Below are 19,017 nucleotides of genomic sequence, written 5' to 3'. Positions count from 1 at the left end.
TTTTATTTAAAAATATGTTTTTATTGATTTCAGAGAGAGGAAGGGAAAGAGAGATAAAAACATCAGTGATGAGAGAGAACCAGCAATTGGCTGCTCCTACTGGGGATGGAGCCTGCAACCTGGGCATGTGCCCTGACTGGGAATTGAATTGTGACCTCCTGGTTCATAGGTCAACGCTCAACCACTGAGCCACACCAGCTGGGCAGGAATGCTTCTTAGAGACCCCATTTCTCTGAACGCCTTTAGAGCTGTCATTTCTCAAAACTTCTCCCTCCAGGAGGCTGTGAAAAGGGAGCTGGGTGCCAAGAAGATGGTGCCCGAGAAGGTTCTGGCTGCAGGGTTTGATGTGCACACATCTTTCCAGAAGGCAAGCCAGGGAGCAGTCAGCTGGCGAGGCCCCAGGAGCTGTTTGCTTTGCTGGCTGAACAGAAGGGGCAGCCAAAGGCTCAGATGCCAAGGTTCCAGACCACCTGGGCACACTGCCAGGGGCCAGCCCACGCTGTGGAAAGACTGAGGAGACCTGGGTTAGAGTGCCAGCCCTGCTGCCACCAGGCCTGTGACCCTGAATAAGTCACTACAGATTTGGGGCAGGGGGGGCTCAGTTTCCTTGTGTGTTTAAATAAGGGTTTGGACCTGATGGTCCAAGGTTCCCTCTGGTGCTGACAGGTTCTGAGGGGACCAAGTCCAGAACCTGTGATGATGCTATGCTGTCTGAGAAACTGGTTTGCATTGTAACCGCAGCTTTTTGGAAGCAAGTTCTTAAGCCACTGGGGTCACTTCAATGGGGGAAGTTTCAGGCACTGCTACAGGGCTCTGTGGAGGGAAGAAAGCAGGTTCTATCCCCCTCCCAACCCAACATGACCACTAATCAGGTCTTGGAGGTAGATGCCTCCTCTGCCTACCCACACCTGTGAGTCTGAGGACCACCCACTCCACCCACCTCACTCCCTGATTGAAGGGGCAGATGGGTTAGGGTGGGACAGGGCATGTTCTGTGTGGTCTGGGGCACCGTTGGGGTGCACGCCTGCAGTGAATCGTTGATGCCTCCCAGCTCTGGCCTCCCAGCTCTGGCCTTTCAGAGGGCAGGCCCCATAGCCCCCGAGGCTGGGACTATTTCGGATGAAGCTCTGCTGGCTTGGGTGCCGCCTGTCCTAGGCTGTTGGGTACAGAGAAGAGACGTCAGAGCTGGTCCACAAGGGAGGAAAGGGACACAGGAGGGTACTGCCAGGATCTCAGAGGTTGCTGTGGACCTTGCAGCCCAAGGCTTTGGACTCCCAGTTGGTGCTCTGTCCCCCACAGGGCTCCTCCTCCGGCTCCCTCTTCTCCAGGCTGTCTCCTCTGTCGCTTTCAGGGAGTGAATGAACTGCTTTGCCTTGAATCCTTTCCATTCCTCCCCTTTGACTCTGTGAGGGCAGGGTTTGGAGATGGCCTTGACCTGGTTTCGACCTGGGGTATTTCCCTGGAGTGCTGTTAATCCGGGATCCTAGATTAGCTGCCACAGCTGCGAGAGCAGTTCCCCCAAGACCTCATGCCACCCTGCTGGTCCTCAAGGGCAGGCTGGAGTGTGGACGGCCTGGGGCGTGAAGAGGAGAGCTGGACCTCAGGGCAGACAAGCAGCGCTGGGTCGGGAAGCTGCTGGTCGGTCAGAAGGCCCGTGCCCTGGGGAGGCTGCTCCTTGGCCCTGGGCCTCTGGTGTCAGGAGAAGGGCTGTCCCCACTGCCTGTTTCTGTGACCGAGCCGTGTGGTGTGGCCCACATGGATGTTGGGATAAGTGTGGGTTTGCATCCTGCCTCTGTCACCCCCCTCCCCCTGCGAGGTTGTGTTGAGCGAGTTACTTCCCTGCTCTGCATAAAATGGGGACAGTGACACCCAAGTCACAGGTTATTTTAAGAATCGAATGAGGAAGTGTGTTCAAAGTGCTTAGCGTCCAGGAAGCACCTTGATAAATTGTGGCTGTTAGTAGTAATAATACAAACACCCGCTAGGGAAGATTCAGAACTGAGTCTGCATCTTTTTAGGAATTTGGCCAGAGTTCTGGTTGTGTCTTCTGAATAAGTAAGGACCGATACCTTGTTCTTAGTTCATTCTCTTACCCATTCCTCTAGCTTCCTTGTCTCACATCTCTTCTTTGTCTCCTTTCTTCCGCCGCCAATGTTTTCCCCCGATTGGCTGATTCTTCCTCTTCTCACTTTAACTCTCCTCTCTGTTCTCATGATGCTGAGACCTCTTTACTTATTCAGGATCCAAAGTGCATCCTGGCAGTTCTGAGAGCTGGTGCCATCCAGCTAGTTCTCTGTTTTCTGTGAGTTCTACCTCCCCCGTCATGAGGGTACTACAGCCCCCAACCAAAGGCCCCCCGCTGGCTGCAGGGTCCCCATCACCCCCTTGAGATGAGAATGTCACCATCTTGAACCTTTCTTGCTTTCTATTCTTTGGGTTCCTAACCATCATGACAAGTGGATTTATGAGTCTGGAACCAAGGGGAGAGGTCTGTGCTGGAGACATCAATTTGTGTGTTACAATTGTGTAGATGATATTTAGGGGAAGTGAGTTTAACTAGGTAAAAAGAGATGTTTGGAGTAAGAGAGAAGAGAAGGATCCAGCAAAGGAGGCTGAGAAGGGGCAGCCGGGAAGGACAGGTGAGTGTGTGGAGGAGAGTGTGTGGAAGGGAAATGGAGCACTTCAAAGAGCTCCCTTTGAAGGAGTTGTGCTAAAAAGAGGAGCAGGAACTGGGCCCTCAAAGAGGGGTGTGTTCATTGGGAAGGGTCTCTTTGAAAGATGGGAGCTCTTACAACATATTTGCATGCTGGCAGAATGGTGAACTAGAGAGAAAAAGTGATGATGCCAGAAGGAATCATAGGAGGAACAGAGTTCCCTGGGAGTGTGAGAGGTTGGGATCCAGGCACAGGTGGGGGATTGGCCTCAAGTAGGATATTTCATTCCTGATAATAGGAGGGGGGCACAGTGTAGGGACATGAGTGGCTATGCATGGAGAAGATGAGATAGTTTATTCTGATTCCTTATATATTTTTTCAACTAAGTAGGAGAGTATGAGGAAGGAATGTGAGGTGTGGGATATTTGAGAAGGTGGAGAGATGTGGGAGAGTAATTTGACCGGGGAAATATGGGAGCACAGCCAAGATTTGTGGTCACTATTTAAATGGAGACTGGTCAGCACAGGGATGTGCTTTTCTCTGCTTGGGTTCAGGTGGAGGCTTGGGCTTGACTGGAGTGAGGGTAAGGAGGAAACAGGGAGAAGGGGGTAAGCAGATCTATGCAAGGATGTGATTTTAAGGATGGAATGGAGTCTGTGGTTATGGGTGCATGAGAGGCGATGACAGAGAGGGTGGTATGTGGTGAGAAGTGGTGTGTCAGTGGATTGGAGCTTCCCATGAGTTTAAAGAATTGATGGTATCCTGCCTGGCTGGGTGGTTCAGTTGGTTGGAGTGTCCTCCTAATATGCTGAGGTTGAGGTTCGATCTCCTGTTGGAGTATATTCCGGAAGCAACCAGTGAGTTTATAAGTGGGCAGAGCAGCAAATCTCTCTCTCTCTCTCTTTTTCTCTCTCCTGCCTCTCTCTCTAAAATCAATTAAAAAAAAAAAAGAGTTGATGGTATTCTGAATAACTTAGGACCAAGCTGGCTATTACTAGTGTTCTCTTTGGAGTTTTGCTAAGATATATTTCCCTTAAAATAGTTGAATAGACACTAAAATAGAAAATGGCAAAAAGCAATGCTTGTTTTGTAACTGTTTAACTTATTCACAATTTAATGAGCACAATTAAATTACATTGTAAAGATATTCAATGGTTAATGATGAGACAGTGGAAATAATATCTTAAGTCTTTCCTACCTCCATTGGATCATTCACAAACAGTGGGATGGGCATCTGTGTATGTTTGTATTGATACAGAGGAAATATTCTAAGTTTAGTTGGTCATCTAAACAGCCTTATCTTGGGCAGAGAGCATATGTTGCCTGTCTCAAGCTGCTGAAAGGAAGCGAAGGCCTCTTGTTTATGCACAAGACCCACAGGTTTCTGGCAAACAGAACTCCCATCAGGAAGACAGCATCTGCCTGGACGCTGGCCAATATGAATTGACATCCTCTACATCCAATAATCACAGGGCTGTCTACAACACTTAAGAGAATGTTGACAATAGGCTATGAGGTTGAGAGAAATACAGAATTTCTGGGAATGGGAATAGACGTTTATTTCTTGGCGCCAAAACAAAGCAGAAGAGTGGTAAAATCTTGCCTATTATTTTTTTCAACATGTTTTCCAGTCTAACAAAACAGTAGCACATACCCTGTTGCCGTGATCCTCACAGTAGAAGGATGAGGTGGGCAGGAAATGGTTTGGAGCCCGCATTTGACCAAGGCAGACCTAGGTCACAAGCCGCTGGTAGACTTGCTAGTGGTCCCACATGCAGGAACCTCAAGGAGAATCTGGGAGGCAGAGGGTCACCAAGTGGGGCCCCGGGCTCCTACATCAGGACCACCTCGGCACCAGCTGAATGGCAGGTTTCCAGCTCCTTGGGCCAGGGACCTGCATGTGTATGCACTCAAGTTTGGAAGCCACTGGGTCAACAGGATGGCACTGCTGGGGAAATGGGAGGACCAGAGACCGACAGTTCCTTTCTGGGATCCTGTTGTCCAAAGGAAAAGGAAAAATTCCTCCTCGAGGCAAGGAGAGGGGGAGAGATGGGTGCTTGGTATGTGTGTTGAAGGAAGAAGAGTGGAGAAGGGTCTTCAGGGGGACTGAGAGGCTGGTAGAGTGGGCATCAGAGGGTGAGAACCTGAACAGGGAACCTGATTTAGATCAGCCCACATGGGACTTGGCCACCCAGGACTTTTAGACTCACCATTCCGCTTCCAGCCATGAAGCTCTGCCCCTGACTGTTGCCCCAAAGGGCTTTTTAAAAAAATGTATAGAGTTAGAAACATCAATGAGAGAGAAACATTGATCAGCTGCCTCCTGCACACCTCCCACTGGGGATGTGCCTGCAACCAAGGCATATGCCCTTGACCAGAATCGAACCTGGGACCCTTCAGTCCGCAGGCCAACGCTCTATCCACTGAGCCAAACCGGTCAGGCCCCAAAGGGCTTTTGAGGGCTGGTCATTCCTGATGGCGTTCTGCAGCATGGCACTGGGGATGCTGTGCGTGTGTGCTGGGTGTAGAGTCGGGCAGTTTCCCCAGCCTCCCAGCTCTTGGGTTTCCTTGTCTGCTTTGGAGAGCAAAAAAGGCTTCCCAGAAGTGAGGCCACTCAGGCTGGTCTTGACAGATGACTAGAGGTTCCCAGGGAAAGCAAAGGGTGGAAGTGGTATTTTCTTGGTTCTTTTATTCATATTGGAGGCCCTGTGCACGAAATTCATGCACGGGGGTGTGGAGGGTGGGGTCCCTCACCCCTCCTGTGCCCTCTTGCAGTCTAGGAGCCCTCGGGGGATGTCCAACTGATGGCTTAGCACTGCCTTGGCGGGAGAAGAGGCTCCTGTCACCGCAGCTGTGCTCGTCAGCCGTGAGCCCAGCTCAGGACTTCTGGCTGAGCGGCGCTCCCCCTGTGGGAGTGCACTGACCACCAGGGGGCAGCTCCTGCATTGAGTGTCTGCCCCCTGGTGGTCAGTGCGCGTCATAGCGACCGGTTGTTCTGCCGTTCAGTTGATTTGCATATTAGCCTTTTATTATATAGGATGAATTGACATTCACTCATTTGATGTGAGTTGTTTTGGTGGAGAGGTGGGGAGGGCAGTCAGAGGAGAGAGAATGAAGACTGAGTGGGTATCCCAGAAAGGAAGGGAGTGAAATTAGAACAGTACATGTCAAAATCCACTGTGCGTGTGAGTCACCCAGGGATCTTGTCTAAATGCAGATTGAGGTTCAGGAGGTCTGGGCTGGGCGTGTCTAACAGACTTCCAGGTGATGCTCATGCTGCTGGCCCATGGACCACACTTCAGGCAGCCAGAGTGTAGACAACCTGCTTGACAGGTTTGGCTGTGAATGGAGTCAGACTAAGGACAGTGCGATCTTTGTGTACAAAAGTGTGACGTGTAAAAAGAGCGATGATTTTGGTGGGGTGGGGCGGGGGAGAAGGAACATGGCAAGTGCTTCTCTGTCTGACTGTTGCATAGGATCCAGTGGTGGTTGGGCCTGTGGTTGTAAAAGAAGACGGATCTAAAAGGGCAGTTATGACCTGACAGCAAAGAGGCGTATGAGACTAAGGAAGTTACTTCCTGCCCTGGGCAATGAGAAAAACAGGAATTCCTTAATGAAGGAGTGATATATTAACCACTATTTTTAAAAACCGTGTGTTAGAAGTCTTCCAGATTATTTTCTGTAATAACAGAAGTATGCAATTGGGAATCCTGTCTGTCAGTCCAACCACAAAACCATTTGGTTTAAGGTCCTAGTTATTCTGATAAGGTGTTCGACTCATAGAAAGGAAAACAGGAGTTAAATATGTATTCGAGAGTCATCCTGCTCCATCCTAGAATCCTTTAGTAACTCCCACGTGGCACGGAGGACACCCATTCCTTCCGAGACCAGCCTTGCAGGTATTTCATGCATGGGGTTTGTAAGGAAGGAGATACCTGTCGCTACTCGCATGACCTCTCTGACAGTCCATACGGTGTGCTGTGCAAGTATTTTCAGCGAGGGTACTGTATTTACGGAGGCCGCTGCAGATACGAACATAGCAAACCATTGAAACAGGAAGAAGCAACTGCTACAGATCTAACTGCAAAACCATCCCTTGCTGCTTCCTCAAGTCTCTCACCAGTAGTTGGACCGATTGTTGAAATGAATACAGGCGAGGCTGAGTCAAATTCAAACTTTGCAACTGTAGGAGCAGGTTCAGAAGACTGGGTGAATGCCATTGAGTTTGTTCCTGGGCAGCCCTACTGTGGCCGTACACCCCTGCAGGGCTCAGTGACCAAGGAAGAACCAGAGAAGGAGCCAACAGCTGTGGACACGAAGAAGCAGCTCTGTCCCTATGCAGCGGTGGGAGAGTGCCGCTACGGGGAGGGACGTGGGAGCTGCCCATTTGGAGGGAACTGTTTTTACAAGCATGCGTACCCCGATGGCCGTAGAGAGGAGCCACAGAGACAGAAAGTGGGAACATCAAGCAGATACCGGGTAATTCTCACTTTTTTTAAAGAAGGGAAAATCCCACCATCTCAGTGAGTCCTGCACAGATTGGGGTAGGGGAAGGAGAAAGTTAACACTCAGGTCTGGGAGCGAAACTAGAGTATTAAAGCAGGAAACCAACCTCAGGAGACTGGGAGGGGCATGAGAGGAAGAGCTAGAACGCTTAAAACTCTAGTCTAAACCTGTGCATCATGTAGCCAGAGGGGAGGAATTGGTAAAATGGAACCCTAAACGAGAAGTCGGGTTCTCCATGCCCTCTGGTGTGCTGGACGTTTTGTCTTAGAAAGGAGAGAATAGAAGATACCACTCGACAGTGCCACCCCTATCATGGCCTTGTTTTTTACAGGCCCAACGAAGGAACCACTTCTGGGAGCTCATTGAGGAAAGAGAGAACAGCAACCCCTTTGACGATGAAGAAGAGGTTGTCACCTTTGAGCTGGGCGAGATGTTGCTTATGCTTTTGGCTGCAGGTGGGGACGACGACGACGAGCTGACAGACTCTGAAGACGAGTGGGACTTGTTTCACGATGAGCTGGAAGACTTTTATGACTTGGACCTATAGCAGCTTTGCGTGGCGTGGGAACTGGTCTGCTGAGCCCAGACAGTGGCTGTCCCCTGTGGTGGTGTGGCAGTGCCCGTGTCTCCTAGGCAGGCCTAGCAACTCCAGGTGCTGTCGTAATACTTCGTACCCAGGGCCTGTCTTCTTACTCCCTCACCTTTCCCCAAGGAGTATGTTGTTTCCTCTGGTTAAAAAGTTACAAAAATAAACCTTAAAGTTAGTTTTTTGTAACACGAACTTAACTGTCAGACAGTTAGTGTAGGTTTGTTGCGTCATCTGTTTTCAACCAGATTCACACAGTTGGAGGGTGTTCAAAAGTAGCAGCATTGGCCCTGTATGAGGGGTGATGGGTGAAGGATCTGAATGTGGCAAGTAGCCTGTGCTACAGACTTAGAGGCGGATATTTGAGGTTTCTGGTGAGATCTGCACATCTGTGTTTTTATATCTGTTCCTTATCCAACAGTCCCCACCCTGTGCACTTGTTCTGTGGTTTCAGTCTCTTGTTTTATTGCACACAAGTAATAACTACTGGGTAACCATAACCAGGTGCGAATGTGTTGAGATTTTTGCTGTTTAGTATGACAGGAATATTCTGGAAGAACACATATAAAAGATATACTGGCATAAATGAAATGCAGAATTGAGGTTGACTCCCAAGAGCTGATAGATTTGGTATATGTGAGTATGAGTGTGTGGTAAGCTTTTCATCCCTGCAAAGATGCAGCATCCTTAGCCTTAGTGGAAAACCTTGGCTTAGTGGTTCAGCCTCGTGTGGTGACTAGATCTTACAGGACAAAGCAGTATGTTGGTAGCCGTTACTAGAGCAGTGCTAGCTTTGTCTGTCTATATGAATAAATGGGCTTAGCCATAGAGGGTAAAACTATCTGGTTATCTCATTTCTTAACACAAAACGGGGTTGTGGATACACAGTTGTATTTAATGCTTAATGATCTCTTACCCTCTCCAGTTCAGGCACCTTTTGGCAAACCTTTGTCCTCGCTTGAGGGGTTTTGTTGTGAGGTTTTTGTGTTTTTGTGGGTATGTGTCTCATTCCATCCCTGTACTTTGCAGGTAGACAGATGTGATTCAAAACTGTGTTCTAAGGTGTTTCTTATAGTGGAGTCATTGGTTTGCAGTCATAAGTTATGCTTTCCCACTCAAGGGGGGTGGGGTTGGGTTGGTAATTCCCAAGACAAGCTAAATTGTTAGAATTCCTTGATTGAAAAATTTAGCTTGAATTTTGTTGCTGTTTCCTGAAAATAACTTGGAGATGCTCCTAAGTTGTCCCATCGACTGCTTTTGATTCCTTGGATCCCACCCATTCTTTCACTTTAAGAAAAACAAGTCATTGTTACAGAGGTCTCTGTATTTTACAGCTGCCCTTTTGTAAGAAGCACTTTCCCAAATAAAACATAAAAAACCCTAAAAAAAATATGTATTCGATTGGTGACCTGCTTAAGGTTTGAATCCTTAATTCTCACATGAGGCTCATAACCTATTAAGCTTAATAGCTTCCAGCTCAGAGGTGGCCCCTAGGTTTCCTCTTGTGTGAAAACTCAGTGGTGCAAGCTGTTTGCAGTGCTGTGTTGAGAAGGATCCTAAGGTCTCAGACATGAGGATTGGAAGAGATTGTTGACTTGACTAGTGAAGTCTGCCACAGTATGGGATGGCATAGTGGCATATGTCCCACACATTTAGTGATCCCTGAGGGAGGTCAGATTTCCCATGACGTATTCCTAATTCTCTCACCTATTCCTTGGGTGACTTCTTCTTGCTGGTTCTGGGATGGAGTTGATCACCACTCCTCTTGAGGGGCTTTGTGAATCTTCAAACAGTTGGGATGCTCTTGTCCACATTTACAAAGCACCAGGAAGGGCTCTCCTGCATCACTTTAATATCGATGAGTGTTTGTACTGAAGAGACTTCGTGTCTTAGGGCATCATTTCTATTAAATCGGAAGACAAATGCTGGTAACTGGAAATAGCCATTGATTTGCTTTGTCCTGTAGTATCTCAACTCTCTAGTTTATCTAGAGGAAAAAGATAAAGCCCATGTACAACCAACTCCTCCAGCTTTCCAAATAAACAGTGAGGTCAGTTCTCATTTATGAATTTGTTGGATAAATACTTGTTTAATTATAAGAGAAAACCAGATTAATTTAGATGAGGATTTGGCTGGTGGAAAATGCTTTGTCAGTTGGATTGAGTAGCCAAAGGTGTAGATCAAGTGAGGGGCGGAGGGTGGCTCTGGGTTGGGGTTTGGAATAAATGCTGAGTGAATACAAGGCCAGATGGTGCTGGGTTTTGACGTGCTCCCATGGAGCCTGAGGATGTTTCTCTTTTAAGCAGTGTTGGTTCAGCATGATGTCTGTCTCCTTGTTGAGGGTGTTGAAGGACATTATGGACCTTGTGGCTCAAGGAACCTGGGTGAGAGGCTTCCGGGGAAGCTGGCTGTCACCATCCCCATCCCCATCTCCTTTTCCCATTCTCCTGCCATTGCAAATTGGAAAGTGAATTATTGACTTGGGAGAATCAGGGGATGAAGAGGGAAAAGAATTCAAAGGAGTTCGTGAACCTTTTTGGGGCTTTGGGGCTGTGGTATAGTATGGTGATTGCAAAAATGGGGGCCCTTTCTGTCTGCTCTTTTGTTCTTGTCCTGGATGAGGTGAGTAAGGAGCATTCATGTCCTTCCTTGTCTGACAGTGTAATGGAGGTGTCTGGGGCTGATGTGAAATTGGCTTTGGATGCCAGATGTCTTTTTGTGCTCCTCTCAGAGTCTCCAAAGAGAGAGAAGGTGATAGGCAGGCCATTCAGGCTGGCCCCAGGAAGGACCAGGACAACTAGCTCCCTGTGGGGGATAGGTGGCCCATGTGTGGGATAGGGAGGTCCTCACGCCAGCTTCTGGCAGAGGAGTTGTGGCCAATGAGACTGGGAACCTCTGTTGATAGTCTCAGGAGCCAAAGCCCAATAATGCCACCATGGTCTGCTGACCTATTTCCGGCAGCCTCCAGTGCCCCTTTGTGTGGCTGGACTGATTCACTTCTGGGCGAATCTTCCTCAGGGTTTTCAGGCGTAGTCACTGCCAAATGGTGAGGACTTGATGCCCTGCCTCACGGGAGCAGGCCCAGCTTCCTGAGGGACTTTGCTAGAGGCATGAACACTGAGGCCCAATCAGGGATAAACAGCTGGTCCACTTTGTATGGTTCAAACTGGGGCAACTGAGGCACAAAGAAATCCACTGCCCTACACTACTGTGCTTTAGCAAACCTCTTGCGAATAAAGGGGAAATGTTAGATTTAACAACTTAGTGTAAGGCTAAAACTACATTTGGGTTGGCCGTCTTGGAACATGTAGTGAGAGACTGAGGGGTTGAGTAAAAGGCCCACAAGACGGGAGTGTAAAGGCATAGATTTGAGCCCTGGCTCCACTGCTTGCTGACTCTCTAAGCCGTTCTGAGCCTCAGCTTCCTCACCTGTAAATCAGGAGTATCTATATCTGTTCTGCCTACTTCACAGGATGGTTGTGGGGAATCAAATGAAAGCAGTGAATATAAAGGTATTTACTTGAGAATGTGATGAGTAATTATCATGAAGATATCCAAGCACCACTTTCTTGAGGCCAAAATACTGACTGTCAGTTGTTCAACTGACTTGTTGAACTTCCAGGACATCCCTGACTTTCTAATATGGGGGACTTGTTCCAGGAACCTAAATAGAAATCTGTTAAAGGTGGGAGATGGGCTCAGGAAGGTGGAAGGAGGGTGAGCAGGGTAAGGGCCAGACGGGGAAACAGAGGGCAAGACTAGAAGCCAAAGATGGTAGCTTCTTTGGTGGAGAGGCTGCCCTCCTGCCCACACTGTGCAAACAGGTTGGGCCCAGGAAACTGTGGGTGCTCTTGTGCACTGTGTGGTTTCACACCTATTCACTTCTTTTTTAGTCCCTACACTGTCACTTAAATTATCTTAGTTCCCACTATTAGCTCTTTTAAAGAAGATTCATTCAAAAAAATAGCCCTCCATGGAGGATTGAAATGAGATAACATCCTAAAACCCACTTCCACCCTTCACTGTTCAACCCAGTACTGGGACTCAGTCTAAGCAGGAATCCTGTCAAATGTCTGGTTTTTCTAGAGTCTTTCCTCCAGACACCTTACTGTTCCTCCTTAGCTAGTGTGTGAGTTATCTATTGCTGTGTAACAAATTATCCCCAAGCTCAGCAGCTTAGAACAACACACACTTATTGTCTCATAGTTTCTGAGGTTCAGGCGTCTGGGAATGGCTTAGCTGGGTGGTTTTGGCCCATGTTCTCTGATGAGGTGGTAGTTAAGCGATGTTTGGGGCTGCAGTCACTCAAGACCTGACTGGGGCTGAAGGAGTTGCTTCCAAGTTTCCTCACAGGTTGTTGATAGGCCTCAGTTCCTCTTGGGCTGTTGAACTGAGAACCTCAGATCTTTGCTGGCTGTTGGCCAGATGCCCTCTCAGTTTGTTGTCATGTGGACCTTTCCATAGGGCAGCTCATAACACAAAACTTGGTTTCTTCCAGAGTGAGGGGAGAGAGCGGTATAGGTATAGGTATAGGTATAGGTATAGGTATAGGTATGGGTATGGGTATGGGTATAGGTATAGGTATAGGTATAGGTAGGTAGGTAGAGATAGATAGATAGATAGATAGATAGAGAGAGAGAGAAATGGAAACCTGAGTGCCTTTTTTGTTGTTGTTAATCCTCACCCAAGGGTATTTTTCCATTGATATTTAAAGAGAGTGAAAGGGAGGAGGATAGACAGAGAAACATTGATGTGAGAGAGACCCATCAATTGGTTGCCTCCTGCAAGCATACAGTCGGGCCTGGGATCGAGCCTGCAACTGAGGTACATGCCCTTGACTGGAATCGAACGCAGGACCCTTCAGTCAGCTGGCCGACACTCTAACCACTGAGCCAATCCTACTAGGGCATGAGGACCTTTTTATAGCTTAGTTTCCAAAGTTGCATATCATCACTTTCTCTTTACTATATTTGTTAAATCAAGAGTTGGGGCATAGCCAACACTTCTTGAAAAGCAGAGGATCAAAGAATTTATAGTCATTAAAAACACACACAAAACTACCATAACCACCAATATTGGTGCCTGGGGATCATTTCCATTCTCCACTCCCCATTCAATCTGACTGGCAATTCAGATCTCCTGCCTGTGGCATCAACTTCCCCCCTGGATCCGGGCATTCCTGGAGTGTGCAGAGCCTGGAGCCGTGGAAGAAACCTCCACCAGGACCCGCCCCAGCCTTGCAGGCAGGGCTCCAACACCTAGAATTGAAGAGCTTCAAAAGGTCAGAAGGAAAGAACTGGCTTCCAGAGACTTGGTGCATCTCCTTGGGCAAGAATGGAAACTGATGCTGGGAGGACCTACCTTAAGCCGTGGAACCTACACAAAAACAAAAACAAAAACAAAAAACAAAAACAAAAACAAAAAATGACCCCTGATATCAACAAATGGAATCAGACAAAGATAATATTCGTGAGACTATTTTACATGGTGCCTTTAAGCTTGAGCGTGATGGACAAGCCTGTGGAAGGAGAAGCATGTTGTGGGATGATCTCATGAATTCTTTCTTCTACAACATGGAAACCATCCTGTCATCCAGAGAGGCATGAGGGCCCACTACTCCTGGAGATGATTTTAATTCGAATCATCAGTGACTCAGGGTAATACGTTCTCTCCAGTTCTTACCTTGCTTCATCTCTCTCTTGATGGTGGTGGCCATCTTGTCCTCTTCCTTGGACGCCATGAAGAGCTTTCCAGGTTCTCCTCCTCCTTTGTGACCACATCATCTCTGTTTCTCTCACTGAGTTCTCTTCCTGATGCCCTTTAATGCCTTCAGTTAAGTGATTATACCCCCCCCCCCCCCCCCCCCCCCCCTCGCCCCACCTCCCCCACGAGGTCCATGTTACTTTTCATTTTGTGGCCTCTCCCTGAGTGTCTCACCAAGTGCCAAGGCTTCATCTGCTGCTCACACATGATGATTTCTAAGTCTGTTTCTCTAGCCTGGTCCTCTTTCCTGAATACAGACCCATATTTTCTCATTGGCTCCTGGCCATCTCCACGGAATGTCTCATCTGCACAACAAACACAATGTGCCGAAATGGGATTACAGCTTTCTGTAAGCTTACCGACTCCGTTTCCACTACAGTGTTATCAGCTACTCGGTGCCTCAACCTAGGAATCGTGACAGAGTGAAATTCAGATCTTTATACCTGCATAAGGGGCAGAGGGTTACCTACAATCCTCCTTTTCAGCTAAAGATTTAAAAGGATAGTCAACCTGAGCTGCTCATATTGGTGTCTCTCTACTTTGACACCCTGCCTGGCATTATCTGCTCACTTTCACATGACAGCTCAATGCAGATCTGCTATTCCTCATGGATGAAACCTTACCCAAGGCCTCTCTGCCTGAGGATTCATTGATAACCCATGTGTTCAGCCCATTTTACTGACTGGGGGTGGGTGGTACAGTTGATGAGAGTGCTTTTTAGGTTCTAGATTTCTTTTGTTTTCTGTCACAGAACTGAACCAGGATTGGGCTAGTCTAGTGGAAAAGTTGGCATAAATTCTAGCAGTACCGACTGCTTATTTTAATTTTCTTCTTATTTTTTTTTCCACTTTGAGTTTTAGTAGGCAAGTTTTAGAAGGCTTATTTATCCCATCAATCAGCTGGGCAACTTCGGATCAATAGTATTTCTAAAAATGCTGTTTAGGGTGGCATGGACAGAGCCACAGCTTCATGGATAGGAGATTCCTATCCTTTCACAATTGGCAAACTAATGCCCAGAGAGGCAAAGGGTCTTGTCCAAGGGACACAGATGCTGCAATATATCTGAAATTGTGGTTCTTGCTCCAGGAGGGCAGGGTGGTTTCCCTCATTGCTGTGTCCCCAGTGCCTAGAAGAGTGCCTGCTACATTTATTCAGTCAACAAACAATGTTGAGAGAATGAATATATGAATGAATTATCTATGGTCCTCAGTGCAGCGACTAACTGGGGGCTCTGGGATCGTTCTGTGGCTCTTGACATCCTTCTAGGGCTGTGCCTTGACACCAAGCTGGGCCAGACAGGTAAATTATATAAGCCAGGTCCAGGCTGTTCCATCTCATTATTTCACTTTAAGAGGATCAATCACAATGCCCTCAGGTTATAGATGAGACTATCTTGGACCATACTTGACCATGAAAATTTGGGGAATTTCTAGGGCTATTTGAGAATGGCCCATGAGCCTGTAGCTGTTTAGCTCATTAAAAGTGCCTCTAACACTTTGTATGTGCTTTGTATGGCTACTGATAATAATGATCAGCAGGACAATCTCTGTGGTTTGCCTCCCGAATGGTACCTGGGTGCCTTGGAGTTTGACAGCTGGAGAGAGAGAGGATAACAGATCTCGAAGTCCAGTTGAGCTTGCTGCACAGTCAAGTGTTTTTGCCAAGCAAAAGGCAACCACGGCTCACACCGCCATTTATTTTTAACGTGTTTTTTGTTTGTTTGGTCCTTATCCTTTCCACACTTTTTCTTTTCTTTTTCCTCTTTGAAGTACATTAACAATGATACAGAAAACAAGGAGCTGAGCAGGTGCCTCTGGAGTGCCACTCTGGTCAATTTGGGGCAGATGAGAGGGGAGCTGATGGACCATTGCAGAAGGTTTATAAAACAGGCTTGAAAAATAATTCAGTGAAGAGGCAGTGCCTGGTTAACATACTGGTCATAATATATTTCCACAGGATTAACTTCTTGATTGCTTAAAGGTTCACCCTTTTACAGACTAACTATGACAACTCAGAGCCTCATGCCCTCTACCTTATGAGCCGGGTCTCAAAGTGAAGGAGGGTGGGGGCGGGGAATGGATCTGATGGAATGAGATGGCTTCCCAAAGTGAGCTAGTAATATTTTTTTTCTCCTCAAATTACTCTTTAGCATGGATGATTCAGATTTGACTGCACTTTGCATAAATTCTTTAGCTAAAGTGTCTTATACATTTTTGCAATATGTTAATATTGGAATTTTTATGTGTGTATGAATATAGAGAACGGTTAGAAATTTGAGCCAAATTATTTTCTAATGAATGCTCGTGGAGACTTGTTTTTGGTGCTATTTCAGATTAGAAGGATCCTACGCATTTTATATTATGTAATTTCTATAAACCAGGCATCAGACCAAGGAGCACAATTTGAGTTTTACAATTTCTTGCCTGAGAAACAGGGGATATTTAAGTTCTCCTTTCCTGAGAAATCAGTGTTTAAGAGATCAACATTGATGAATAAGATAATAAAATATAATTAGGTGGTTATCATTTAACAATGAATAAATAATAGACCGTGATAGTTCCACGGTCTATTTGTATCTGTTTTATTTATGTTTTCAGCACATACCTATCAAGATAATGTGTTCTTTTCCTGGAGCTCTAGTTTAATCAGCGATGTGGCTTAGCCTAGTCAAAATTAAATACTGGCAGTAATAAAATAAAAACCTCTTTTAATAAGGATCATAATGTAAGAGACACATGTCATAGCAATTTCTTTTTGCCCAAGGTTCGTTGAAGATGAACCGTGTTTCTCTCACTGTACCGACAATCTATAGAGTGATCCTGACGGGTTAATGACTTCTAGTGCGAGCTTAATCAACAAGGGCAGATATTTTCACCCCTAAAAGGTTGGAAATATTCGTGCGTGGGCAGTTGTGTATGCGCATGTGTGGACTTAGGCAGCTACGACTGTGAAACTAACACTAATTTTGCTTGGGTATTTGTCTGTGTGCCTTCGCACTCCAATACCACAAAATCCCACATGCTCTCCCTGGAATATTCTCAGCATCTATGTACGTGGTTCTGAAAAGACATGAGATGTGTCCTTCAGATGGCGAGGAGGCAGTCACTGCTTCAAATGCCTGCTTTCTCTTTTTCACTGAGTCCCGTGGATGGTAGGGCCATCCATGCCAGCCTCATGGACAGTCTTCTCCCTCCAGAGAAGCTCCTCACACCCCACAGGTTTCCCTTTTCTTCCCCTGAAGCCAAATCCCTATTGCCTTGAGAGCCCTGCCCACAAGTAAGGTCTCCGCACATGGTTGCCATCAGTTACATTTCCTGGTTCAATGTTTTGGGAGGATGGAGGTCAGTTTTGGACGGGGTTGGGGCTGGATTGAGAATGCCTTCTCACAGCAGTCAGGAGATTTACTGAACCCTCCTGATAGAATGAATTTGGAGGAACAGTTCAGGAAGGACTGGTATTTAATGATCTGGCCAGGATGAATCATGCACACATCCTGCTTTCTAAGTTCATTTTGGTAATTGGAATCTTATAAATGTCCCGTTGAATCATCTCACCCAGGGGGGACCTGGGAGGGCTGTTTTCCCTTCAATCCAATGGGCTACTTAAATAGCAGTGCATGGATTGCTTGCCTTAAGAAAACGAAGTATTTAAAAATCCAGATTTCCAAGCTAGTGCATTAGAGAGTGATGGTTAACTTTACAGAAGAGATTAAGATAGGAATCTTTAAGTAGCAAGTGACTACAAGTAAATTGCTTTACAACAAATGTGCTACCTCTTTTTTTTTTTTTTATACCACCCTTGAATTGGAAAGACTATATCTATTATCCTTTTACTTCTAAGGATTTTAGGAATTAGTTCTGGGCAAAAATAAGGCGTTCTAGCAGTAAAACCTAGAAATGGGTTTCTAGCATTTTCCTTAGAAACTTCCTTTTGTCCAACAGTATGCATTATTGCAGTCATTTCCATGACAGATAAGTTATATTTTTACAGTGCTAGCTGGTAAGTGACTTTTCCAGCTTTTGGAGACAGGCAACAGGTAACCAGCCTGTTATGGTGGCACAGTCAGGAGGACTTAGCTCTGGACATAGTTTTTGTACCTCCTAACGGCTGGTTGGGTGACTTGGCTTTTTGTGCCTCACCCTCCCTGGTTGAGAAGTTGCATCCTCTTACACTGAGTGAGGTCTTGAATTCTGAGGCGAAGGAGCCTGCAGCCAGAGCTGAGGCTCATCTTAGTCTTACATCTTATGGAGGCTCATTTTTGTCCTACATTTTGTAGGGGAGCATGGGGTGTGTTGTGTGACTGTCATTCCCTTCTGTTAGGTTTGAAGGTCTTTGGGGGGGGAGGCTGATGACTTTCAAGACTGAAACGCAGAGAAAGCCCTTGGGACTTTTTCAGAGACTTCCAACAGGAGTTTCCAAAACCCACTTGCTACCGTTCACTGGTTCAAAACTATACCAGGAAATGTCTTCGGAGCTCAGCACAGTGGTCTGAGAGAACTTGAGCATAGAATTGGCTCTCAATAAAGATTTGTGGAGTGTTGGTGGCTGCTTGAAACACACACATCCCCCAGCCCCACCCCATGCCCACCTGCGGAGGCGGCTCCAGTTGGCCTGCCCCACGCTCTGCTCTGGAATGTGCTGACCTTCCTTCCTTCCGAGGGAAGAGGACACTGTGAAGAGTGTTACTATTAGTGGGGCAGCTTTGGCTCTGATCTGTCAACTCTCCCTCACGCCAGGCCTTTATTGAGCAACGACAAACTCAAGAACCTGTGGTAGTCAACTCGGCTGACCACCCTCTCCTTGAAATTTTTTCTTTAGCTGCTGTGACCCCATGCTTGCCTGGTTTGGGTCTTACCTCTCTAGCCATCTTCTCGGTTTTCTCTGTTGATCCTTTCTTTTGAGCTTTAAATATTTGATTCCTCAAAGCTCGGTCCTAGATATTTTTCTCTCCTCTCCTTTCTTCTTTCTTTGTGCTCTTTTTTATTTTCCTAGATAATCTCACTAATTCTCACCCATTTAGCAAAAATTCTAAATTTAACGTCTAGTTCACACTTCTCTTTTGAGCTCTAAATACACATATTTCACTATCTACCTGACATTTCCACCGGAAGTCTCACAGACTTCCCAAATTCAACAGAGCAAATCCTCCCCTCCTCCAGTTGGTCCCTGTATGTTCACTGTGGTCTTCCTCACCTGAATAAGTTTCATTGCAGCCCACCTAATTTCTTAGGTCAGAAACGTGAGAATGATTCTCATCATCTCCCTCTTCCCACTCTTCTGAAGTTCACACAGTAGTTAAGTCCTGTCAATTATATCTTTAATATTTCTCAAATCCCCACCTTAGTTTAATCATCCTGTGTCTCTCCTGGTAGCTGCATCAGCTTCCAAACTAATTTCCTGTCAACATTTCTTGCATCTCTACACTATCCCTCTCCACCCCCCATTTTCCTGCCTCCTTTGTTCCCCAACCCTCTCAAATTTTCTCCTTAGCAGTCACTCCCTCTTTCC

At 46.7% G+C, this 19,017-nt stretch overlaps 2 protein-coding genes across 4 annotated transcripts in view; both read left to right on the top strand.

The window, feature by feature from the left end:
• The window catches only part of DPF3 (D4, zinc and double PHD fingers, family 3), a 279,416-nt gene that overhangs the window by 245,446 nt on the left and 14,953 nt on the right, over positions 1 to 19,017 (top strand). The gene's annotated exons all lie outside the window — the stretch shown is intronic.
• On the top strand, positions 6,542 to 7,946 carry LOC102256195 (E3 ubiquitin-protein ligase makorin-1). Its single transcript, XM_014539309.1, has 2 exons — positions 6,542 to 7,133; positions 7,492 to 7,946. The coding sequence occupies exons 1-2, from the start codon at positions 6,561 to 6,563 to the stop codon at positions 7,705 to 7,707; spliced, it is 789 nt and encodes a 262-aa protein (XP_014394795.1). The 5' UTR covers positions 6,542 to 6,560; the 3' UTR covers positions 7,708 to 7,946.

Source organism: Myotis brandtii, unplaced genomic scaffold (genome assembly GCF_000412655.1).
Source record: "Myotis brandtii unplaced genomic scaffold, ASM41265v1 scaffold213, whole genome shotgun sequence".
NCBI lineage: Eukaryota > Metazoa > Chordata > Mammalia > Chiroptera > Vespertilionidae > Myotis > Myotis brandtii.
Note: the sequence above shows the minus strand (reverse complement) of the source record. Positions and strands in the feature narration are given on the sequence as shown.

Excerpts from the sequence above, each read along its gene's own strand:
- LOC102256195 (XM_014539309.1), top strand. The coding sequence starts at position 6,561 with ATGCATGGGGTTTGTAAGGAAGGAGATACCTGTCGCTACTCGCATGAC. Across the intron at positions 7,134-7,491 it reads GAACATCAAGCAGATACCGG|GCCCAACGAAGGAACCACTT; the intron begins GTAATTCTCACT and ends TGTTTTTTACAG.